This window comes from Leptonotus elevatus, chromosome 2 (assembly GCF_054856555.1).
Source record: "Leptonotus elevatus isolate MCC_2025b chromosome 2, RoL_Lele_1.0, whole genome shotgun sequence".
Classification (NCBI taxonomy): Eukaryota; Metazoa; Chordata; class Actinopteri; order Syngnathiformes; family Syngnathidae; genus Leptonotus; species Leptonotus elevatus.
Genome location: NC_141240.1, coordinates 8,305,366 through 8,331,974, shown reverse-complemented (window position 1 = coordinate 8,331,974; position 26,609 = coordinate 8,305,366). Strand labels below are relative to the sequence as shown.

The 26,609-nt window shown below is 40.1% G+C and overlaps 1 protein-coding gene across 1 annotated transcript in view; it reads right to left on the bottom strand.

Moving 5' to 3' along the window:
- The window catches only part of LOC147178308 (gamma-aminobutyric acid receptor subunit gamma-3-like), a 76,996-nt gene that overhangs the window by 37,665 nt on the left and 12,722 nt on the right, over nt 1-26,609 (bottom strand). Inside the window, exon 3 of the mRNA XM_086068998.1 lies at nt 3,156-3,223. Within this exon, the coding sequence (XP_085925124.1) occupies nt 3,156-3,223 (68 nt within the window). The remainder of the gene's footprint in view (nt 1-3,155; nt 3,224-26,609) is intronic.

Genomic DNA, 26,609 nt, shown 5'->3' with positions numbered 1-26,609 from the left:
TGCTTGACAAGAAAAAAACAACAACTGCATACTGCACCAAAAATAGCATGTTCGAGAGACATGTTGTGCTTATACGTTTACATACCGCTAGGGTATGTAAACGTATGGGCACAACAGTAATACATGACGAGAGTTCGCTCCATGAAACATCCAAAGAAATGAATGAAGCTGTATGCCCACAGCAATGCTAAGCTAATATTTGGTTTGGTTTTTTGTTGTGCCCGCCCCGCTCCGGTGGACCTCCTGGCACCTCGGGCGGGCACCAGTAACCGCCCAGTTGGGAGGGGGAGGCCCGCTGGTCGCTCCTCTTAACTCACTGCACTAGGTTTGCACAATACACTTTTATAGACATATAGGGCACATAACACACTTTGGGGGGGTGGGGTAGGGTGGAAACACCGTTTTCGCCCGACAACTCCCCTCCAATTTTAATGCACCACACAACTGTGTGTGTGTGGGGGGGTCTGGGGGCTTGGGCGCGGCTGGGGCTGGTTTGGGGTGGATGGCGGGGGTGGATGGGTAGCGGGGGGGGGGGGGGGCACTGTGGACCGGTCGGTGGGGTGCCTGGCGGGCCTGTAGTGCCCCTTTCTGCTGCGTTGGGGGCGCAGGCCGTGTTGGGTTGGGGGGCGCTCCTGCTCCTGGGTTTGCTCTCCGGCTGGTGGCCCTGGCGGGGCCCGGGGGTCGTCCTATGGCGCTGCCGCAGCCTGGGGGGCCCTGAGGTGTTGCACTTGTTCTGTCCTGGCAGAGGTCGACGGCTCCCCTCTTTGGTGGAGATTTTCATGCATGCCAGATCCACCACACAATCGTCTATCGAAACTCAGACACAATCTGCTTCTTCCTCAGGTCATTGAATCGGTGGAGGCTGGTGTCTGTGGATCTCACTCTGCTTCGTCTGTCCTTCCTTCCTTTCCTCAGTCTCTCCTTTGATCTCTTGAGGTCTCCCTGATTTGTTGGAATTCGTTGATGGCCCGGTGGGTGGTGTCTGGTCGGTGCTGGATTTCACTTTCCTTTCTTTTCTTTGGTCCTTCCTCGGGTCTCCTGACGGCGGTGTTCGGTTTAGGTGAACGGTATGGGATTTTTTTTAATAGGTTTTTGGTGAACTAACGAATACACACACACTCGCACGCACGCACGCACGCACGCACGCACGCACACACGCACATACGCACATACACTTACTCACCCACATACGAAATAATAAAAAAACAAAAAAGAGCAATGATGATGACATTACCGAATGAACAATATTGAGCTCTTAAGGGAAAAAAAAAGGGTAAAGAATAGGCAATCATTTTTTATGGTTGGGGTTAGGGGAAGGGGCTAGGAAATGCATTATGTTAATGAGATGGCCCGACAAAGATAGTAAAACAAACCTGTGTGTGTGTGTGTGTGTGTTGGTGGGGGATACGGGGGGGGGGGGACTGAACTGAGAAGGGCAAAAAAATAAGCATGTAAAAACGAATAAACATTAAAATAAATCACATGGTATCGTCAAATGCTATATTATGTACTATTGAGGACTTTTTTAATACTTGGTTGCAAATCACTTGCAGCCAATTACAGTCTGAAGTCTGGAATGAACAGACGTCACCAAACACTGGATTTCATCCCTGGCGATTCTTTGCCAGGCCTCCAACTGCAACTGCCTTCAGTTTCTGCTGGTTTTTCTTTCAATTTTGTCTTCAGCAATTTAAATCGGCTTCAGGTCGTGTGATTGACTTGGCAATTGCATGACATTCAACTTTTTTGCCTTAAAAAATCTTTGGCAGTGTACTTGCAGTGTCATTGTCACATCATCAGTCGATACAAGAGAACCAGTTCCATTGGCAGACATTCTTGCCCATGCCATGAAACCAGCATCACCATGCTCACTGATGAGGTGGTAGTCATGGCCATCAATATTAGGACATAACAGCACAGCAGATTTGAAATCAAACAAAAATAATGTGTTGTAACTGCAAAATTTCACTTTTATTCTCGCTTTTCTTGGGCCCAAAAGTAATAAGAGTATTGACTGCTCAGCTGTTCCATGGCCAGGTGATCATGTTTGTCTGAAACAGTATATAAAAAGTTGAGTAGGTGCTCAGTTTAAAACCCTTTAAAAAACAACAACTAGACTTCAGAATGTGCATGTGAAGCTGCAAGTCTCCTATTTATGTTTTTCCCAGCCTTTAATGGTTTCAGTGAGTTGTCAGTTTAATTGTTGAAGCTCCCTGCAGGGCTGCGGTTGAAATAACGGCCAGTTGGCTAGCCATTATTCTTTTGCTGTGCAAATTAAAGCATTGTGCAAAACATCTAAACGGTATGCTTGTTCTACAAATTTGTTCCATTTAAGGCCAATTTCTTTTATGAAGACCAAGTATTTATCATGCAAGTAAATTAATCGATGGGCACTGTTTACATTTTAGGACTTACAATATCTATAAACAAAAATGAGTGTGCATCTCGTATGAAGTTGTTTTTTGTGTTCTGGACTGTGGATATCAACGAGGCCATTTAAGTTGCAAATAGACAAATTGCACTTCACTGAAGCAATCCCCTTCACTCCTGGCTGTTTTACTGGATGTTGACTGATTTTGCAAGACCCACAGAATATTGTACAAACAAACATTGAACCTACCAAAAGAAAGATTAGAGTCTCTTATTTCATCAGGAAAAAAGTATATTTGTATCTGCAGCAATTAGCATTAGAATATAGCTTCATCAGTATCATCATCATAGAATATAGTTTCATCATTATTCACAAATCTAACCTGTTTTCAACATGGCCCTGGTTGATCTATTTTGCTCTGCTGCCACCTGCTGGCCGTTTGTGTAATAACTACTATTTCTTTAACCGTTCTCTGCATTTGAAAGGCTGCATCAAAGCCTTGTGAATGCTCTAGCATAATCTTTTTTTTTTTTTAAACGTCTAAATACGTCTTTGGAACACTTAACATTTAAAATAAATATATTTATACGTTTTTGGGAGCAAATGAGTTAAAGAGGAAGCTTCAAAGGCCTCTAAAATTATAGCAAAGCATTATGCAATGTTTGAGGAAAACATACGAAAGGGAATTGCAGGACTGTGGACAGCATTTACGCATGACAATTTCATGAGACATAAACAGAGAGAGGGCGACGGAAAAGAAGAACGGGAAAGTACTTGAACTCACCATATCGATGGATGACACAGGGCCGATGCTGTTAACATATATGCCCACATCAATGACGGTTGGCTTCACTGAAAGAAAAGAGTGAGTAGAACTGCAATAAATATTCTCACACAATATTATACAGTACTATATTATGTTTTTGGGGAGAGCTCGTGTACCCGGAGAAAACACATGTGAGGGAACTTTTGGACTGTAAGACAGATGTGCTAACCACGATGTAATTTCAATGTGTACACATACGCTCACACAAACACAGAATTGTGTATTTGTGCTACTTCCCGCAAACGTTCGGCCCTCAGTGGGAAACGGGCTGCGAGGTGCTATTATATAAATATCTTTTTTTTTTTATACATTGCTGTATCAGCATCTTTATCCCAAATTCCAGCCAATATTTTTACCCGTCCTAGTCTCATGCGCCATCAGAATAGAATGTTTTGTGGAAATGGCTTTTGTATTTTTTTGCGTATCTGTGACATTTTGCTGACACTACAAGATCCGTCTGCAAAGCCTGCTGGAAAGCCCACAGACCAGACAAGGGAACACATCCGATATGGTCTAACAACTTGCTGACGGACATCCTTATTTTTATAAAATGTTCAAACTTCAACAGGTTATAGGATATGTGACCCATTTAAACGAGTTACCTAATAGAAGTCATACGAGTGTGAGTTATTTAGTGGCAAGCCAACGTACTCCCCACTGGCTGCATCTGGTCAATAGTGAGTGTAGATGAGCAAAGGAGAGCACAAAGCTGCCAGCCATGAGGCTGCACTGAGTCATTAAACATTTAATTAAGACAAGTGCTTGTAAATAATGGTGTAAATGTACCATTAATGGAAGAAATTAAATGCACTCAAAGCATGACTACTATACTATGTTAAAACTAAGTCTCACAGGGCTATTAACCTGTTCACTATGAAGTAGACTTAACATAATGACTCGGTACACCATGTGCTTGACTGAGCACATTTTCTTTTCTGCTGAGGCAATTTGAAGCCTCCAAAAAACAGATCTGAGAGAGGGGAAAAAAGAAATCAGGACCATAAATATTGGGACATATTGAGACAATTCTCATCTTTTTGGCTTTAAACACCATCACTATAACTACAGACTGGCAGCTTTAATTTGAATGTATTTACATCCAAATCCAGGTGGTAGGTATCACAACCGTTTGTATACACTACTCACAAAAAGTTAGGGATATTTTGCTTTTGGGTGAAATTTCAGGATGAGCCTAAAGTGCATTCAAACCATTTTTATAGGTGAACTTAATGTGAATTTCTCTAATCTTTTGAATGCACATGTCCTTTTGGTGCCCTAAGCATAAATGTTTTGTGGTGCCCCTTAGCTCCGCATACGGATTTAATTTCACTCAATATGGACAAAAGAGGAGGAATCTATGCTTTACAATTTTTTCTTTTAAATATTACATACTGATATTATATTACTATTATTATGATTTTTGAGGAGCTCGATTTTTTTTGGTCCCCACCACCACCCCAGGCAGTTGATGTCCTACGCGCAGCGTGTGATAAGCGTATGCCAAGAGCCGTGTCTGCACATGTCCAACTGTTAAATGTTTCAGTACTTTTGGCACAAGTTGCTGTTCTCTAACAAGGAGCATCATCACGGAACAGCTGTTGCAGACTGGCGTACTTCAAATGGAATAGCCTGCACTTTCTGCAGACCTGAATCCTATTGAAAACCTGGGGGATCAGCTGAGTCACTGTGTAGAAGCTGGAAACTGCACCCCAGAAGCTCAATGATCCGAGGGCTGCCCTTCAAGAAGTCGACTTGTGAACAGCATGAGAGGTCGTTGTCCAGCTGTAATTGATGCTCAAGGGCATATGACCAGTTATTGAGACTTTGACATTTTTGGTTGTGGTGTACCCACCATTGTTGTTAACTTTTCTTTCAATGAAGTGTTTGAGATGAGGAAATCCCCAGTGCATCCTTCTTCTTAAATGTCCTACTTTCATGATATGATATCACTATAGAGTGAACTTTTGTCATTTCCCATAAATTTCATCTGAGAGCCAAATATCCCAACCTTTTTGTGAGTAGTGTATGTGCCTTCCAATTTAAAGGAATTCGAGCTGTCTAACGATTACATTTTTAATCAGATTAATCACATCATAGAATTTTGATTACAGGTAATCATGATTAATCACTTAATTAAAAAGGCTTTTTTTAATCAAAATGTTTTGCCTGCCAAATTTGAATATCACCTGTTATTTGTTAATCATTTTTACATTTAATGTTATGAGGATGTCTTCCACATTTTTGATCCACTGCAGACTCTCATCGTCCCCTTTATAGGCTCAGTTTGTGTAGCAGCAAGCAAAAATGAGAAATGAACCTAGTTTCAGTTGTGTGTGTGTGTGTGTGTGTGTGTGTGTATATGTATATGTATATATATATATATGTATATATATGTATATATATAAATACTGTGTGTATATATATATGTATATATATATGTATATATATGTATATATATATATATGAATGCTGAATGCAATTATGTGGAAGTGCCAAATTTTAATATTTTGTTCAAAATAGAACATAGATGACAGGTCAAAAGTTTAAACTGAGAAAATGCATAATTTTAAGGGAAAAATATGTTGATTGTAAATTTCATGGTGCCAACAAATCTCAAAAAAGTTGGGACAGGTGGCAATAAGAGGCTGGAAAAGTCAGTCAATTGCACTTATAAAAAAAACAGCTGGAAGACCAGTTACCACTAATGAGGTCCATTGGCAATTTGATTGGAGTATAGAAAGAGCTTCTCGGAGTGGCAGTGTCTTTCAGACGCGAAGATGGGTAGAGAATCACCAATTCCTCCAATGTTGCGCAGAAAGATAGTGGAGAAATATCAGAAAGGTTTTTACCAGCGAAAAATTGCAAAAAGGTTGAAGTAGTCATCATCTACAGTGCATTATATCATCCAAAGATTCAGAGAATCTCGAACAATCTCTGTGTAAGGGTCAAGGCCGAAAAATCATGCTGGATGCCTATGATCTTCGGGCCCTTAAACGGCACTGCGCCGCAAACAGGAATGCTTACTGTAAGGGAAATCACAGAAAGGGCTCAACAATACTTCCAGAAAACATTGTGGGTGAACACAATCCACCGTGCCAGCCGCCGTTGCCTGATGAGACTTACAGTACAAAGAAGAAGCCATTTCTAAAGCAGACCAAGAAGCGCAGGCGTTTCTCTGGGCCAGGGGTTATTTCAAATGGAGTGTGGCAAAGTGGAAACCTGTTTTCAGTTCTTTGTGGAAAACTGGGGCGCTATATCAAACTGACTAAAGAGGACAAGGACAACCCAAGTTGTTATCAGCACTCAGTTTATAAGCCCGCATCTGTGATGGTATAGGGTTGCATGAGTGCGTGTGGCATGGACAGCTTTCACATCTGGAAAGGCATCGTCAATGCAGAAAGGTATATTCCGATTGGAGAACAACATATGCTCCCATCCAGGCATCATCACTTTTAGAGAATATCTTGCATTTCTCAACACCATAATGCCAGACCACATGCAGCACCAATTACAACATCAAGGCTGCGTAGGAAAAGGATGCGGGTATTGAAATGGCCAGCCTGCAGTCCACTTCTTTCACTTATACAGCACATTTGGCGCACCATAAAGGGGAAGGTGCAAGAAAGAAAGCCCAAGACAGTTGAACAGTTAGAGAGACGCGTGTTAGACAAGAATGGGACAGCATTCCTATTTCTAAACTTGAGAAACTTGTCTCCTCGATCCCCAGACGTTTGCAGACTGTTGTGACAGTGGTGAAAATGGCCTTGTCCGAACTTTTTAGAGATTTGTTGACACCATGGAATTTAAAATCAAAATAGTTTTCCCTTAAAATGATACATTTTCTCAGTTTAAACTTTTGACCTGTTCGCTATGTTCTATTCTGAATAAAATATTAAAATTTGGCACTTCCACATAATTGCATTCAGTTTTTATTCATAATTTGTATAGTGTCCCAACTTTTTGGGAATTGGGTTTGTATATAAGAGTATAAGCACACAGTGTATGTAATGGAGTGCCCTTTGAACTTGGGGATCCAAGTTACTTGGTCAGAAGAAAAAAGGACCCCCAACTACACTGACACCACTTGACAATGGCGATCCCTATAGAGACACAGGCCATGAATGGCAAAACATAATTATTTAACATTAGTTCACAAACCACAATGTGATTTGGACTAGCTGCGCTAACCAGAACAACAAACAATTTACCAGAATCAGCCACCTTTGTTATTTACATTCGCCTCCAACACTTTTAAGGTCGGAACTGTGACAATCTGAGTGGGATAAATCCATCTTCTCACCTTCTATGTATTTCTATGTGAAGAGTGCCACCATTCTTTAGGGCTTTGCACAGCACTGCCCCATGTTGGCAGCCGCACAGTACTTTCAAGGCTCCACCGTACACTTGGAGTTGCTTTTCCGGGAGACACAACAACTACATATTTCAGCGACTGTTGAAGGCCAGCAGGTTCAGTGAAAATGTTTTTTTTTTAAATCAAGGTAAAGCATAGACCAAATAACTAAAATGGAAATTCATTTAAAATAATTAGCTTTTTTTTTCTCTTTTTTTTTACTCTTTACATGCAGTAGAGGGGACAGTGCGGTTCTGCCTGTCCTGCCTTTGTCTGACTGCACGTCCCTGGTTGTGTGGCACCGTATCAAACTAAGACAGAAGGTAGCCTCCAGGTATGACTTCAGGTCACATCAGGGTAGAAATGAAGCTTGGTGATGCTGTGCAGGATTAAATGAAGATGTGGGCGAGCTAAAAAGAGCAGACAGCAATTAGTACCTCAAGGATACTTTGACACTGCAGCCGACGCAATTAAGGAAACCAAACAGTCTGCATGTAATCTCATGAGTGAGTTGTTGTCCCATGAAAATGTAATTGAATCCACGACCCAATGCTATATTAATTTCGGCTATTCTTCTTGCTTCTTAATGTTCTACTTTTGTGTTTTTGCTTAATAATTCACAAATCTAGTCATTTGCAAGATGTCATGCTACAGGTGCGTTAATGTGTGCGGATCAGTGCGACGAGTCTCTCAGGACCTGCTGTGCTGGACATGCGTCGGTGGATGCCTGCTGGGAAGGAGGCTTGGCTCCATTCCAGGAATGCGTCACGCTCCACCAACCGTCCAATTAGGGTCAACAATTATCTTGCAAAAGGGACTTTGCTGCATGTCCACATTTCAGATGTCATCCAGACTAGAGTGCAATCAATCAGCTGCTTCGATGCACCAAATGGAACCACCACTGCACTAAACATCCAAGGGGGTGGACACAGCACAGACTATTTGAACGAGAATTTTCATTTTAAAAGTTTTCTTTGGGAGTTGAGATTGAGGTTGACATTTTTTCCCACTTTTGTCAACAAGAGTATGAAAACCTAGAATTGTTTTTATTTATTATAAATCAAAAAATTTTGATTAATCGTGAGTTAACTATTGAAGTCATGCGATTAATTACAATTAAAATTTTTAATCGTCTGACGCCCCTAATTTTTAATAATCTTTTCTTTTTTTAATTAGGGGCATCAGGCGATTATTTTTTAAAAATTGTTATTAATCACATGACTTCAATAGTCAACTCACGATAAATCACACATTTTATATCTGTTTTAATACAATATAAAAAAAACACTAGGTTTTCATACTCTTGTTAACAAAAGTGAAAAAAATGTGAACCTAATAATAATAATAATAATTCAAATGAATTTTTGACGTCTATAGCCGTCAATAGCAGTGAATGAATGAACCTTATTGTGAATGCAACAACTGGGCATCAAGTTTCTATTCAGGCTAACAATCAAATCTTGATTTTTCATTCGTGTAAATCGGGCACCCAAGGGTGACGGGACAATACATCGTCAACATTTCCAAATCATAGAATCACAGTTAAATGATGTTCAGAACTCCAAGCAAAAGGGCAAAGGGCAGATTGTGGTAATTGTCGTCTGAAGCTCAATGCCGCCTGAATAGACTGTGAGGTCCTTTTACGATGTAATATACATAAAGGTGACTAAAGACTGGGTCTAAAAGAGAGCTTCTTTGACGTCTCATTCGTCTGAGTAAGAGAAAAGCTGAAGAAGAAAGTACAAACATGAACCGAGCTGCATGGATCAAACAACTTCCACTAATGGGAGTAAGAGATCCTCGGTGGCCAGGTGAATTCATCTCCCTCCTCTTCATGTTTCTCATCTTCCTCCCCATTTTGCGTCGGAGAAGAAAAAGAGCTGGCCCCTTCTGTATTACAAAATTACCCTGTGCGCCTCCATTAAGAAGAAAGAGCATTCATACCAGCTCAGCCCATGACAAATGCATTACGCATTGTGAGCGTGGATCCCAGCTGACCACGCAGCTCCACTCAGGAAGAGCTGCAGGTATCAGCAATCCAGATGCTGCCCTCAAGGTTAGTCTCACATCTTTAGTCACCCTTTGAAATAATTCATTACATTCGACTGTAGTTCTACTGCATACTTACAAATGCAAAGTACTTAAATCCTTAGATACTTTTCTCACCCCCAAAAAAGTTAGCAATTTAGAAAAACTGAATGTTAGCTCTTATTTCTCAAGCTATAATTATAAAAGAAAAGAAAATTTAACATTTCCCTCAGACAATATATATGTTTCCACTTGGGTCGCGGGGGCAGCAGCTTTAGCAGGGAAGCCCAGACTTCCCTCTCCCCAGCCACTTCATCCAGCTCCACCGACGGGATCCCAAGGCGTTCCCAGGCCAGCCGAGAGACATAGTCTCTCCAGCGTGTCCTGGGTCATCCCGGGGCCTTCCGCCGGTGGGACATGCCCGGAACACCTCTCCAGGGAGGCGTCCAGGAGGCATCTGAACCAGATGCCCGAGCCACCTCAACTGATTCCGGCTCGAAACTGAGTCCTTCCCGGATGACCGAGCTTCTCACCCTATCTCTAAGGGAGAGCCCGAATACCCTGCGGAGGAAACTCATTTCGGCCGCTTGTATCCGGGATCTTGTTTTTTTGGTCACGACCCACAGCTCGTGACCACAGGTGAGGGTAGGAACGTAGATCGACCGGTAAATCGAGAGCTTTGCCTTTTGGCTTAGCTCCTTCTTTACCACAACGGACCGATACAGAGTCCGCTGAATATATGTTTCTCATAAAAAAAAGAAAAAAAATGACTGTGGCAACTGACTCAACTGAACGTCACAGGTCACCTGTTTTCTGGGTTTGGTCACATGACATCATTTTAGCAATGAGAGCCCAAGGGCACTTTGTCATCAATTCCAGTCGACAGTATAATGTCAAAATGGCTGCGCCCTTAGATGACTGAAAAAGGGTGAATTAATCTTCTTACTCTGCCAAGGCAATATTAATCACAGCCTACTGTGTGTAGACTAGTGGGGGCATGTAAAACATTATTACAAAGAATATTTTTTACTCGACTTTAATGAGTATTGTGTCATCTCAAGTCGTGGCTTGGGAGAAAATGACTTTGTAACACACACAAAAAAATTGCATACTCCATCTTAAACAGTGGCCAGGTACTGTGATGCCAGCAGTCTTTTCAAATCAGTTTGTCCTTCTCCCACCTGTCTGGAATGTCTTTACAGCACGCCTGTCTGCGAGTATTCTCATTGAACCAGCGCTCAGGTTTACTTTTGGGCTGCACATTTATAAATGGAGCCACAGGGTCCAGTATGGTTCGGCAGGAGGAGTGAAACTGAGCTCCTCAGCCAGACGGCACAAAAACATTTCACTGCATTAAATCTTGCCAAGAGCATAGTGTATTTTGCAAATGGCAGAAATTTGGGACAACAAAGCAAAGACTCTTTCTAACAATGGCAAACTGAGATTTTGCCAAAGAGCATGGTGAGGGGGGTAACCAATAAACTAGTAGTCTGGAACAGAAACAGTAAAGAGTGACTTAGGCTACGTTCACACTGCAGGTCTTAATGCTCAATTCAGATTTTTTGGTGAAATTAGATTTTTTTTTTTTTACTAAGCGTTCAGATTACCTATTAACTCATTCACTGCCATTGACGGCTATAGATGTCAAAAAGTCATTTTATCTATTTGTATTAGTTAAAAAAAAATGTTTTCCACTTTTGTTAACAAGAGTATGAAAACCAAGATTTTTTTTATTGTGCATTTAGAACAGATATAAAATGTGTGATTAATTGTGAGTTAACTAGTGAAGTCATGCAATTAATTATGATTACAAATTTTAACCGACTGATTCCCCGTTTTTTTAAAATAATGTTTTATTTTCTTTGTTTAATTCATTCATTGCCATTAACGGCTATAGACGTCAAAAATTCATTTTAACTATTTGTATTAGTTAAAAAAAAATGTTTTCCACTTTTGTTAACAAGAGTATGAAAACCAAGATTTTTTTTATTGTGCATTTAGAACAGATATAAAATGTGTGATTAATTGTGAGTTAACTAGTGAAGTCATGCAATTAATTATGATTACAAATTTTAACCGACTGATTCCCCGTTTTTTTAAAATAATGTTTTATTTTCTTTGTTTAATTCATTCATTGCCATTAACGGCTATAGACGTCAAAAATTCATTTTAACTATTTCTATTAGTTTAAATTTTTTCCACTTTTGTTAACAAGAGTACGAAAACCTAGAATTTTTTTTATTGTACATTTAGAACAGACATAGAATTTGTGATTCCACAAAGTGACCCGCGTGCGCACAAGAGGATACAACGTCACTCACAACGCTGTGTTTGTGGAAGTAAATACGTATCCTCCAGCATGTCAGGGTCACAGATTTTTATAAATCCGTCGTCGGGGCTCATATTTTTATCATCTCAAATCTACAGAGGAGTGATGCAGGAGGAGGTAGAAATAATATTTTGTGAAAATTAGGCCTGTTCGAATGCCTCATCTCACGGAGAACTCTCCTTTTTTATTATTTTTGTTATCCTTAACGATGACGTCACATTATTGCCGCGCGTAATAAATAAGCCGTCTGCGTTATTAATATCACCACAAATGTCATCTTTATACTTCAAGTGGGATTACATTAAAGTCAAATGTAAAGTCACAACTGTTACTCAAAACAACTTTGCCGATTCACGTACATGACGTCTCCCGGACCTCGCGGATGAAGTGTAATGCCCCCGCCCGTGCGGAGCGCATATTGGACTTTCAATGACGTCGAGGTCAAATATATGCGGTCGCATTGCAAAAATTCGGATACAGAACCACATATGAAAGTGACCCAGGTCGCATGTGAAAAAATCGGAAAAGACTGACATAAAAAAGTCAGGTGCAGGTCGCATTTGGACAAAAAATTCCGATCTGGGTGGCATTTGCTTGCAGTGTGAATGTAGCCTTAAGAGGTGTCAATGATTTACCACACACTTGCGGGGTATTTTGGGGGAAAATATAATGGTTACGATTTTCCATAGAGCAACTTAGCAAGTCCAATTCAAACATGTCACGTTTTTCTGTCTGTCTTCTGAGCGTGTTCTCATCTTTGCTGCATAGCCAAACTTTTTTTGTGTGCTGTAAACATTTCCATTTGGATTATTCCAGTGGGGCCAATACACACATAGAACCTCAATCCCTCTCTCAATTAAAATCCCATTTATGGTTCATAGGGTTCAAGTGCGCTACGGAGGAGTGTAGTTTGTAAACACTATAATCCATTGCTCTCCGCGAGCACAGCCACCTCGGTCGTGCGCCATTTCATGTGTGACTGCTCAGCTGTATTGTTAATATGTGACGAAGCCCTTCTACCTCACATTACTTCACATTGGTCTGCCATAAAAAAATGACTTCTGCTGCTTGGCTGCTAACAGCAAGCCATTCTATCATTTTATGTAAATTTCAAGTGTTAAGACACCACTGGGACTATTACCTGTATCTGTGAATTTGTAATGCTTGGTTAAGTCCCAGGGCCTCATGCCGAGTTCACCGCATCCAGAACAAGCCTTGAAGCGTGGACCGGATCCTGTAGGACTTTTCTAGACGAGCAGGTCCTACTCAAACCCAGACATCGAGAAAGTTCACATTGCAATCGAACCCAGGTGGATTGTAGTTTTATATCCAACTTTGCTCAAACTGTGCAAGTCCGTAAGTACCCTTGTTGCGGTCTTGAGGATGTGTCGCAGAGATGAAATCAAATCAGTCCGGGAGCACTCGGATGGTCAATTAGCAATGCAAATTTTTAAAAGGTCGACAGTGAATGAGCAAGCATGAAAAGTCAATCGCCAAGTTATGATTACATCAGATGTATGAGAAGAACAAAGATCATTCTAAAGAATTTGCCTTTTGTCATCCAGTTCCAAGACAGCTAAAGAGCATCTCTGACAAAAATAATATTTGAAAATTATTTTGGCTCATGCATACGTTTTCAAAAATATCATTTTATGTCATCATCCACGGTCATTCAGGTCACACTCATGCTGGTAATCACCACAAAGCCAAGCATTTTTTTTTTCCAACTCCTGTTCCGCTGTTTTGAGATTGAGTGTCAGTACACACTTGTAGTCACTCGAATGATGTTGGTGTCCCCTTCAATCAAACACTTGATTACACAAAGTGTTTAGCAAACTCTAGAGAAAATAATACAATCAAAAGGACTCTGGCTTTTTGGATAAAAAGCTCACTAAAAAACATTTTAATTGACATTGATCATATGCATTTGCCAGATAATGGATTTATTTGCTTAACATTTGAGCGAAATGACAAGGCGCACTTCAGCTTACATCACTACAATTCCCCTAAATCCAATAAAACAGCAGCAAACAGAGTTTTACCCTCCAGTTCAAGCAATTATTTTCCAACAGTGGATTCACAAAAGCAGCATGAGCAGTGCAGGGAAATGCAAAGCTTGACCCATTCAGGACTAGATTCCAAATCAGAGTCACAAAAAAGTGAAATATAACACATACAGCAGTACTTTGTATACTGTAAGCTTACTAATAGCTATTGATGAGAGACCTCGACATATTAGTCAGCCCAGGGACAGTCTGTGGTCTGACGTGGCAGATACATTATGTTCCAAAGCTACAGTACATTGTGCTTGTGCTCTATTGGTCTGTGCCAGAAATTCACAATTTAATAAGGGCTGCCTTGCCAATTTCCACCTGTTGTCTGCAAAACAGCAGGTGAAATGAACTCACCATAATTAATAGGGGTGTGCCCAAAAAATCGATTCTCATAAGAATCGTGATTCTCATTTAGTACGATTGAGAATCGATTTTAAATGTCCCAAAATCGACTTCCCTTTGTCTGTGTGTGCCTTTATTGGGAGCGCTGTTCATGTTGTACCCGATTTGGCCACTTAGGAGCAGTGTGGTTCCACGCGGTCTGATACATTGTTAAGTTGTAGCCACATTAGAGAGTAGAAGGAAAAACTCACGATCAAGTTATTCCAAGCTGGAGCTGTTCTTTTGAGTGATAAAATTGCCCCGAGTAGCGCAGTAATTAGCATTAGCGAATCAGACTGGAGTAGATCATTACGATTCCTTGAACATCTATGAATTAAAGCAAAAGTCCTTGTCAATCAAATCATTTTGAATCAAATATTGTTCTTCATCAAATATTGATTCTGAATCGAATCGCACACCCACAAATCGGAATCGAATCGAACAATGAGACGTTCAAAGATTCCCACCCCTGATAATTAATGCTTTCAATCATGACAGTATAATATCACTCATGTTTTTATGTTCCCTTTATTGATCACGTACGTATGTTACCAACTACTCCAGTATCGGTAACCTGTTGGGTTTCTCCAGAACTCTGCACCGCTGGGGAACAAATCAGCTGCAATCACACAAACCCCGGGAATCTGCACTTGTTTACCTTCTTCCAAAAGCAGCAGCATACATTCCACATACACAGCCAAAATGCTTGGCTCCAACCATGAATACACAGTATACGTATACCTGCTATCTACCTGTGTGTGCAGTGCTTGTGCGTTGGCTGTGTGGGTGAATGTGTGAAAACCTTTTGTACCAGCGTCAGACTGTATTCAGGTGCCACCTTTTAAACAAATATGTATAATAGATCTGAGAAGCGAAGGTTTAATGAGAGGGCAACAGAATGATCTCTCTGCATATTAATTAACACTGCTGAAAACGCGATCACAGAGCTAAGGTACACTATGAAGACGATGTTTCGTATATTTACCCTTATTTCAATTTCAAAAGTCACACTTACCAAGTAGGGAAGGCAGGGGATCCATGTTTTCTTTCTTTTAGTCGATATAGTCCATAGACCTTTTTAGTGCCTTGGAAGGAACAGCACAGTATGCATGTAGCAAGTGCGGAAATCTCTAAGTGAACTACCACTGCTCCGGTAGAAGTAGAGACACAGGGCAGCGTGAGGGCCAAATAGAAATCAATTAAGTGGCTAGAACGCTCATAAAGGTTTAGGAGAAAAGTGTCAGCCTTCATTCAGTCCTGGCCTGGTCTTATCGACACTTAATGCACTCTTGTTTGGTAACAGGCTCGCCATCAAAGGCTACATTATTATCCAGGTCATTCCAAGAATTCAAAAGGGGTTAACAGCAGAAAGGGTTTTCTTAAGCTTAACGGCCATCTCCACTCAAGTAAACTGAGCAAACTCCAAAGGCTACTGCTTGCCTGCTCTGACGGGTATAAAAACAGAATTTAATTGCACATGTCTACTACTACTGAAAAAGATTAAGCATTTAAGGAATAAGACAGAATGGAAAACTTTGAACCCACATCAAATAATGATGCAACTATAGCAGGGTTTTCACAAAAACACACAGCAAAAAATCAACTAGAAGCAATCACCATGGTAACATCATATTCCCCAAGATGACAGAAGGTGCATGTTGTGAATGCAACATTTCAAACTAACTTGTAAATAAAAAATGGCCATTTAATAAAACCCATGAAAGGCATCGTAATGCTCGAGCCTGTGCAATTTTGGAAATGGCAGAGTTGCTTGCAATGCGATATCGCCATATTTCGCCAGGGTAACAATTATTAGGGGTGTGCCCAAAAATTTATTCTCATAAGAATAGCGATTCTTATTTAGTACGATTTAGAATTGATTTTAAATGTCCCAAAATTGATTTTATTTAAATTATTTTATACTGTCTTCCCTTGTGTGTGTGTGCCTTTATTTGGAGCGCTGTTCATGTTGTACCCGATTTGGCCAGTGAGGGGCAGTGTGGTTCCACGTGGTCTAATACACTGTTAAGTTTTAGCCACATTAGAGAGTAGAAGGAAAAATTCACAATCAAGTTATTCCAATAAGTTGTTTTTTTTGCAGCGTGGAGCCGTTCTTTTGAGTGATAAAAGTGCCACGAGTAGCGCGCTAATTAGCATTAGCGAGTCAGACTGGAGTAGATCATTACAATTCCTTGCACATCTATAGATTGAAGCAAAAATCGTTGTCAATCAAATAATTTTGAATCAAAAATCGTTCTGAATCAAAAATTGATTCTGAATCGAATCGCAGGCCCAAAAATCGGAATCAAATCGAATTGTGAGACATTCAAAGATTCCCAGCCCTAACGATTATATCATGTTACAGCAATAAGCAATCTGCTGTGACGCATCAGTCGAAGTAAAAATAAAAAAGCACAAAATATTTTACATGAATGTAAACACACTAATTCCTCTGATATTTCTATAATATTTTGAATATCAAAATGTAAAACTTGTAACTTGGAAATACTGGTAAATGGTTCATCTACGTTTGACATATAAAAACACAACAAAAAACGTTATTTTCACACAGCTATCGCTGTATGTTGCAAGTGTACAGAATGTGGGCAGACTTCAAAACACATACACAAAGATACACGTATATATTATTCCAGTCAGTGTTATGTCTAGGTATGTGTGAATTTGTGTCTGTTTGCCGACCCGTCGGTGCCTGCCCAGCCAACCTAGCGGTTTAAGACTGTTGCAAGGAAATCCAAATCTCTTCATCTAATGAAACGTCACAAAACATCTACGTTGGAGAAACTGAGTGGTGAACCGCACCCTCAGCTGAGCGAGGCATTGTTGATTTATCTGCCTGATCCCCCTATCTGAGAAAAGCGAAGGAAGAAGGCCAGAGATCTGTAATACGTCAAAACAGCACCTTTGTGGAAGCAACGGAATCAAAGTGCGGCTTTCCTCAATCATGATCGATTGGTGTAGTCATTCCATCGGTAGCTGAGGATCTTCCTCAGGAACTTGGCGCCAAAGCTCCCAGTTGCAATCTAAAATCAGGTCAGGTAGCCATAAAGCAAGAACGGGAACAGCACAATTCGAAGCACAGAGCTTCGTCCACGGATGGCTTTCTGGGACTCCGTCACATCTGTTGACATCTGGGGCATAGCTAGTCGTGGGGCCTTGCACATCCGTGTACTATACAGAATAAGGTTTCATTTTCACCCTAACGTAAGGTCTTTTGTAATCATCCGCCCCCTGTTCAATAGGGGTGTGCCCCCCCCCCCCAAAAAATTATTCTAATAAGAATCGCGATTCTCGATTCAGAATCGATTTTAAATGTTCCAAAATCGATTTTATTTAAATTATTTTATACTGTCTTCCCTTGTGTGTGTGTGCCTTTATTTGGAGCGCTGTTCATGTTGTACCCGGTTTGGCCACTGAGGGGCAGTGTGGTTCCACGCGGTCTAATACACTGTTAAGTTGTAGCCACATTAGAGAGTAGAAGGAAAAAGTCACGGTCAAGTTTTTCCAATAAAAACAAAACAATTCCAGCGTGGAGCCGCTCTTTTGAGTTATAAAAGTGCCGTGAGTGGCGCGCTAATTAGCATTAGCGAGTCAGACTGGAGTAGATCATTACAATTCCTTGCACATCTATAGATTGAAGCAAAAGCAAAAATCGGAATCGAATTGTGAGACATTCAAAGATTCCCACCCCTACTGTTCAGTGAATAATATTTAACAGATTTAAAACTTTCTGAATAGACTCAGTCACTCAGATAACGCTGTACAGCATACATTTCTTTAGTGCCGTGTACCTGAGTTGAGAGGCGATTAAATGCAATATACTTTCTACATTGAGCTTCTCCCCTGTGGTGGTGGGTCGCCCCACAGGTGTGAAAAGAGGGGCCTTTATCTGCCTTTATGCCGCCTTTCCTCAACCTTTATTGGATTACATCATCAAGTCACGGAGAGATGAACCGCTGCTTCCTTTTGAACACAGGAAAGGACAGCATTCTTCCAAATGAATTTGACCGCACATTTCCGACCTGACGGCGAGTATTGCTGATCTAAGTCTGGTTTGCGGATTTTGCCTGCAAAGCTATTTACTTAATAATGACAGCAAAAATAATAATTCACATATTCGATCCATATAAAGTGTTTCTACAACGATTAAAAAATGTTGTGATGGATCCCCTGAAGATATTTTTCATTAATTTTGGAATTGCTCATCTCTAACAAATTATGAAAATATGTTCATAACATTAAAGACATCTTCGCAAACCTCTCAATTGTGTTTTTGAAAATCAAGTCAAACAATAATAACCATTAGACATTTCAAGAATGCAAAAGGCATTAAAATCTTGAATATATGAGCTCTTTATGTGTTTTCGTAATATCGTGGTCTTTTGCCACTGATTCACATGCAGGATTGGTTTTGAGATTGTGACAAATGGCACTGTTGAACCATCATAACATTTTCATTCTTGGCACATGTGCCTTGGCGGCTCCGTAACTAACCATGTCATCTTCCGTGTGACCAAAAGCGCAGAGGATGGAGCGCGTAGCAGTGGAAAAGTACACGCTCCATCCTCGGCGCTTCGGAAAAGCTTTCCCACTGCTTTGTTTACACGCGCCATCCTTGTCGCTTTTGGTCACACGGAAGATGACCAGGAAGTACATCAACTTGTTAAAAAAAAAAATTGCGTCGTCTCGCAAAAAAACGTTTGCGTTATCTCACAATTACGTACTGTAGTGAAACTTCTGTGTTTACAATGAAAACATTTAGATTCCCTCTAATTTAATAGCCAATCATATCTGTATCAAAAGTCATTTAGCATGATAAACAGGTTTTACCTTTGCCATTACGAGGTATATTGTCCCCGGTGTCGGCGTAGCATCTTGTCCCAGAGACCCAGCCTGCGACAAGCTTTTAAATCAGCTCTGGTGTAAGGAGATATTTGATTAACTTGGTAAAAACAGCAGGCGACAAACGGTAATAGGGGTGGGAATCTTTGAATGTCTCACGATTCGATTCGATTTGTGGGTGTGCGATTCGATTCAGAATAGATTTTTGATTTAAAATGATTTGATTGACAATGATTGTTGCTTCAATTTATAGATGTTCAAGGAATCGTAATGATCTACTCCAGTCTGACTTGCTAATGCTAATTAGTGCGCTACTCGGGGTACTTTTATCACTCAAAAGAACGGCTCCACGCTGCAAAAAAAACAAAAACTTTTATTGAAATAACTTGATCGTGACTTTTTCTTTCGACAACTTAACAATGTATCGGACCGCGTGGAACCACACTGCGCCTAAGTGGCCAAATCAGGTACAACATGAACAGCGCTCTCAATAAAGGCACACACACACAAGGGAAGACACTATAAAATAATTTAAATAAAATAGATTTTGGGACATTTAAAATCGATTCTGAATCGTACTAAATGAAAATCACGATTCTTATGAGAATGGATTTTTCGAACTTCAGTTGAAGTAGGCGATGGGCAATAATAAATTTTAATTTGTAAAATAGCAGTAGCTAAGTCCCTCTGCATCCAGTCCACTTCAATTCAACAGTCATTACCTTCTGCCGTCCGTCTTGGGGCAGCCACGTGATCATGTGACGTTTCTTTACTTTAGGAGACCAAAGCAAATACTTTTTTTTTTCTGTTAGGCATTATACATGTGTTTTGTTTTTTGTTTGTTTGTTTTTTTTCTCAAAATATCTAGGCCACAGAGTACTTCACTATCATGGTGTGGTGATAAGACTATTTTAATGGATAAATTCCCTGCAGCTTCATTGATATTTTTCTGTCACCAGAGGATGCACCCCAACAAGCTGACAAAGTGCACACACTTAATGGAGTCCCGCAGAAAGCAGAAGTCTTCCTTCTCTGATTCTCCCATGAAGAATGCAAAAATAACAAATTCCCTTGCTGGCCTACTATAGCCTGTAACACAGGCTATGAAATGTGACAAGCTTGTGCTAAATATTCTATGTGGAGCCAACCAACCATTTTGTTATGGTTGAGACACCATCTTTCAAAACCATGATGGAAACATTGCCATCAAATTGTACATCAATGACAAGGAAAACATATTGTAGGAGCTGCAAAAAATATGAAGAGCATAATCGTCAAAAAGTGTTGTGAGCTAAGTCGCAACCACAACAGCGTGATCTGCCAGACGACGTAATCACTTCGAGGTGACCTGCCCTTGGCTAGACCACAATTCACTTGTGTTTCATGTGTTGCGAGGCCTCACTGTTGTCGCTACTCAGTTACCAACATCCGGCACCGTGAAAGAGCTTGAAACCCTTTGGAGGTTTGATTAAAACTCTTTGCAATGCCAACCGGACATTTTCATGAATTTATAAAACCCCCGGACGCTCCAACAGGACGTAAGAAAATGTTCTGTCCTCCCAAAAGAGATCACGTTTGGTCACCCGACTAAACATCGTGGTGTAAATGCACCGAAAATACCTCGAGTTTACCAACGGAAGCCACTGCTGCTTATATGTGAAAATTAAAATAAAGTATCAGCGCTATAAAAGAACCCTATGCTTACACCATCATGCTTGTTGGTCAGTGTCACAAGAAGTGAGCGGTCACTGTGTCAACAGGCCACTTTAACAAAAGTAACAAGACAGAAATAACAGCCCAAAGGAAGGCTTAAAATCTTCAAATGAAAATCGTAACTTTAATGTGTTTCGTTTTCATCAAAATTAGCGACCAACGCGATATTAGCAGTCATCTAGACCGCACCGGAGTGGCAGCAACGATCATACAATAAATCTTACCTTTCTACGAAAACTGCTTTCTTTCCGCCCACTTTGAGGTCTCCGCATGTCAACCACTGTTTAAGCCGTTCCAAAGTGTGTTTGTCGATTGAACCATGTTGAAATTTCACACCTGTGACATCCAAAATGAAGTGTACGCGTGTATCCTATGCTGTTATTTATTTAAATCATGCATTTTAATGAGGAACACGTGACGTCATTTGAGATCAACCCTATTGTCATTGCAATAATTCGTTACTTCGAATTAGGGCTGGGCGATATGGCCCAAAAAATAAAATCTCCATTTTTAACTATTTGACCGCCAAAAACGTTTAATAACGTTTAGTAAAATCCAAATGAGCGCTGCCAAAGACGTTAAAAGACGTTCACTATGTTTTTTTTGTTTTTTGGGGGGAAACGGGTGGAGGAAAGCCTTGGCAAGCTGTGCTGAAAGTATCAAGCAGGTCGAGTTAGTATAATGACTATTTTTGGGCACTAGATGGCAGCGATGACTCTCTCTGGACAAGATCGGGTAGGCGTCAGTAGAAGACGTGAGGCGGCGCTAGAGTGTTGAGGGGAGAATGGCTGAGGAAGCGAAAATGGCGACCGGTTGCAAGCCGCTCACGGTTGAGCATTTTTTTCAAAGACGAAAAGCATCGACCAATGCTAAAGAGCACACTGATGATGATGATGGTGACTCCGAGGTTGACGCCGAAGTTGGAAGCGTTGACGCAGCGGCTTCGATCGCGTCGTAAAGCCTCACCGGCTAGCGATGCTAACGCCGGAAAACGAGCACTTCTGCACAGGCGGACGTTCAATCGGACGATGAAGAGTACCCCGAGTCCAATGCATATTCATCGGAGGAGTGGGTACAGTCTGATCACGGAGAAGGCACTGGTTCTGGACTACGATGCCACCATGAATGGAGTGAATAAGATGGATCAGAACATCTCTTACCACCCGGTATAGGAACTGAAGGACATGAGGAAGCCAGACGTAACACCAGGTCACCGTATCATGATCCTGAGAGTAGACTTGATGACAACATGACCAAACACACGCTGCAGTATATACCTGCTACTCCCTGGAAAAAAAGGCCGGCAAGAAAGTGCACGCGAAGGGGCAATCGCAGTGAAACTAATCTGTGGTGCCAATCCTGCTGCGTCCCCTTGCACGCAGGGGAGTTTTACACAATATACCTCACAAAAAGAAAAACTGTGTAGTTGAAACATCCACACAATTGTAAATAGTACCACAGTTGCACACATTTGTAAATAGTTTGCCAAATTGTTTTGTCAAATTGTTACACTGTTGAATGTAAATAAACGTATTTTGCTATCAAAAAACACTTTTTCATTGTTGGTGGTAGTGTTTTATAGAAGTAAAGCATTGTTCAGATGTTTGTGGCATCATTCATGGGAAAAAAAGGTGTGCATGAAATAATATCGTTTCACAAAAAGCTTGATTTCTCCGTATTTTGGTCCAAAACAGAGCATTTGGGTGAAACGAACCTATTTTCTATTGTTGATTACTGAAAAGCGGAATAAGGTAGAAACAAACTTTTTTTTCTGATGAAAGATGAGAGTTCAATCTTTCATTTGGTAGTATCTGTGTTTCCATAGTCCAAACACAAAATTTTCTGTGGACCTTGAACGATCAGTCAAAATGCTTAAATCAGCTGGCACCCACACATCCTCTTTTCTAAAAATGCTTGGCAGTCAAAGAGTTAAAGACATTCAGGACGATTACGATTTTAATCTAATAAACCCAACAAACATTCATTTAAAGGTTTCATTTATTCAAAAATAATTCCTGTGCAAAATGTTCAGACAACAATAATGTATACTGATTCTAAATTAGTTTTGACATAAACTTAACATTCATAGTTTTTTTTTCTTAAATGCCACAAATATTGTAAACATGTCTTGTAAAGCACCCATGCAGCATTCTGCCACAAAAACATTTGAATGTAACACAACATAAGAACATCAGCTTTTAAAAATCCAAAAGACAAAATTCGATTTCACGATTTAGAACATTTTCAACGATTCGATTTTTTAAATGACGATGTATCAAATTAATTTGATTTATTGCCCACCCCTAGTGAATTCATTTGGACAGAATGTTTACTGATAAAGGCTACTTTTATCACTATCCTGCGAGCATGGATGTCTCAGAGAAAGTGGGCGTGTGTTTAGTTCGCATAGGTGGTGCAGGGGTGGGTCCACACCTTATGACATCATAGAGTGAATGACCGACAATTTCTCCAAGAGGGGCGAATGGAGGAAAACACCACTTCGGTGATGTTTTTGGAAAGTTAGTTTTTTGTTTTTTTGTTTTTTAAATAAACACTTTACTGAGGACAGGTCAATGTTGACACAATATTTTAGAAAACTACCTACCTACCTATAATCATTTTGTTGTGAAGTAGCATGTCACATACAGCGCAAACAACTGAGCATAAATTAGCCGATATTAGCCACCTAGTTTAAAATGCTATATGCTAATTCAATAACAGATAACGTGATAACCACCACATAGTAAGACTAAAGACGGTGAAAGGAAGCTCTTTGTGATCCGTGCAATGAAACCCATTGGACTTTGGATCATTGTAATTTGATTTGTGGGGATTATTTTGACTTCAAAATGTGATGAACTGTTGCTTGTATCTGGTTTGTATTATGCTATTAGTCACGGGCAAAAACAATCCAATACGTCATTGGTGATCGAAGCATTTGCATTGAGTTGCATTGTGGAAATATTAGAAATGTCAGGATGTTTGGAATTGTCAATTGCTTGTGAAAAAGACCCTTTTGTCTTGTTGTTATGACAACAGTCAGTCTTATTCGTTCTCATGCCATTAGTCTGTTTGGTTATAATTGGTCTATTTATTTAGTAATTGTAGCATAATGCCTAGAAAGGAGAGTCTGAAAAGGGGAAAAGAAAAGGAGCAACAGCAAGCAGCCAAGGGAAGCATCTCTCTGCTCTCTTAGATGAAATCAAAGACGCATGAAGATGAAAGGTCAGAGTCCAGACTCCAGATACCTTTTAAAGATCCCATTTTAATATTGATTTGCTCATTAAGGTTAATTGTATTTAATATTAATATTTGTTATAATATAAGTAATATTTTTTTCAAAGTAGTTTGTACTAAATCAGCAGGCATGAAGCTATAAGCTAAATTATTAGCTATTATTTTGTACAAACCATAACTGTAAGTTACTTCTATGCCAAAAGTCTTGCTACAGTCATGTTGCCCTAATAGGCTGTTATTAAAACTATGTCTTTCTTTATACGGTGAAAACAAACGGCAGATTGTAATGCTTTTTCCTGCGACTATCATACAAACGACATCTCATTGCATATTGAAATCAAAATAATCCTCACAAATCAAATTACAACAATCCAAAATCTAATGCTTTTCAATGAGCAGATAGATTTCGTTCACCAAAATGACGGCCATCTTGACTTGTGACGTCATCTCGGAATTGTCAGTAAGGTACGCCCCCCAAAAACTTCTTTTTTTTAACATGAGTGTCTCGTTTGGTTGTAGTGTCGGCAAGCGGGCGCTGGCAAGGGTGGGGGAGGGTGCAAGAGAAAGAGAGCGTGACGCTTGCTTCAAAAATGCGTATGATCCATTCTGCACAAAATAGCGGCCAAAAGGTCCATAATTCAGGCCCACTGGCGAAACCAGAGGTGAGGCCCAGGTGGCACGTGCCCCTGCTCAAATGAAATTGGACCCCGCAGGCGCCAAATGATTATCATAACACGGCCCCGGCGCAGTGGCGCCGCACATCTTACCAGTGCAATCAGACGCCTACTAATTGCTAAGCCCCTCCTGCGCAGTAGGTAGCGCTATGTACTGAAATATGTTGTAATCCACCTCAATAGGAGTCTGGAGAAGAAGAAACTCCCGAGTCCCATCAAAACACTTCAGATCAATGCATCAAGATGACACGTTTTTGGCACTGTCATGTTGGTTTCCCCGAGAGATGTGAGTGACTGTTTAAAATATTTTATTTTTTTGAACGGACATCAATCAGTTAAAGTTGTTTTGCACAAGCTAAAAGTAACTCCATGAGCTGAATGACAAACGAAGACGTGAAACAAGAAACAGAAGTACGGAGCGGCCTTCCAAATTAAAAGCATGTCTATGACCGCCTGTCCAGACCTGGCTTGCCAGATTAGGTGCTCACGCCTTGTCAGTCCGTGCCTGCATGCATGGTAGGTTAAATGAAAACTATGAATTGTCTAAAGGGAGGATGCTGTAGTTTGTCTATATGTATATGTATGTATATTGCCATAGACAGCGATTCGGCTCCGTCCGAAAACAGGACGGCCCACTCAAATTTGTCTATTTGCGTGACGTCGTATTTGTGAGCAACGTCACTCTTCAGTCATCAAGTTTTTCCTGCAACAACAACATTCAATGACATCATTCACTTCTGTCTCTCTTCGGCTAATAACCATGTTGGATTTTTACTCCGTCTCCGCAAACAAATAAATAAAAATAAATAAAAGACTTCAAGGAGTCGCTTTTTTGACGTCACGTCCGCTCTTCGCTCATTGGTTAAGTCCACTGTCTGTTAGCTCAGGTTTTCCCCGCCTCAGAAATGCAACTGATAGGGCGGTTGACCAGACTCACTCTCCGGCAAAGGAAGCACCAAGATTTTCACGGTTGGGCGCCAGGGGGCGCTGTTGTTTTTTTTGGGCCGCAAGTTCGTTTCAAAAGCAGCAATTAAAGTGCTTTTGGTAGAGACCTATGGCCAGACCCAGACTGACTAACTTGGAGTGGCCTGCATTTTCCCGCTTGGTCGGCCTGAACAGTGGCGGAGCCAGACTTTTATAAATGGGGGGGAGAGGCCAAGGATACTTAGTATGTGTATCCAAAGATTATGCCAAATACTTTTGTTTTATAAACAATTAATTTCAAGTGCTCATATATATATATATATATATATATATATATATATATATATATATATATATATATATATATATATATATATATATATATATATATATATATATAAAGATATATATATATATATATATATATATATATATATATATATATATATATATATATATATATATATATATATATACACACATTCAATTTGTATCACGATTCATAGTTCACGATTCTGTACCGATTAATCCCAAATAAATAGATTATTGTGATTTTTTTTTTTTACTCAAATTTAGAAAATATTTATCAGTAAACTTGTACATGTATACTGTAAGATTTGTATGAAAATGTATTTATTTATCTGAAAATTCTGGCTTATTACTGAGCCACTGCATTTAACAAACAGGTTGCAGTCTGTTTCATATTTAAATAGCACTGAAATAAAAATAATAAGGCTTAATGTTCCATTAATATAACATTCTTCCATGCTTAATGTGTGAATCCTAACCCTAAGTAAGACGTTTTGTTGAATATTCCCATAAAAAAAATGTATGTTTAAAAATCGATTCGGCCGCATATCG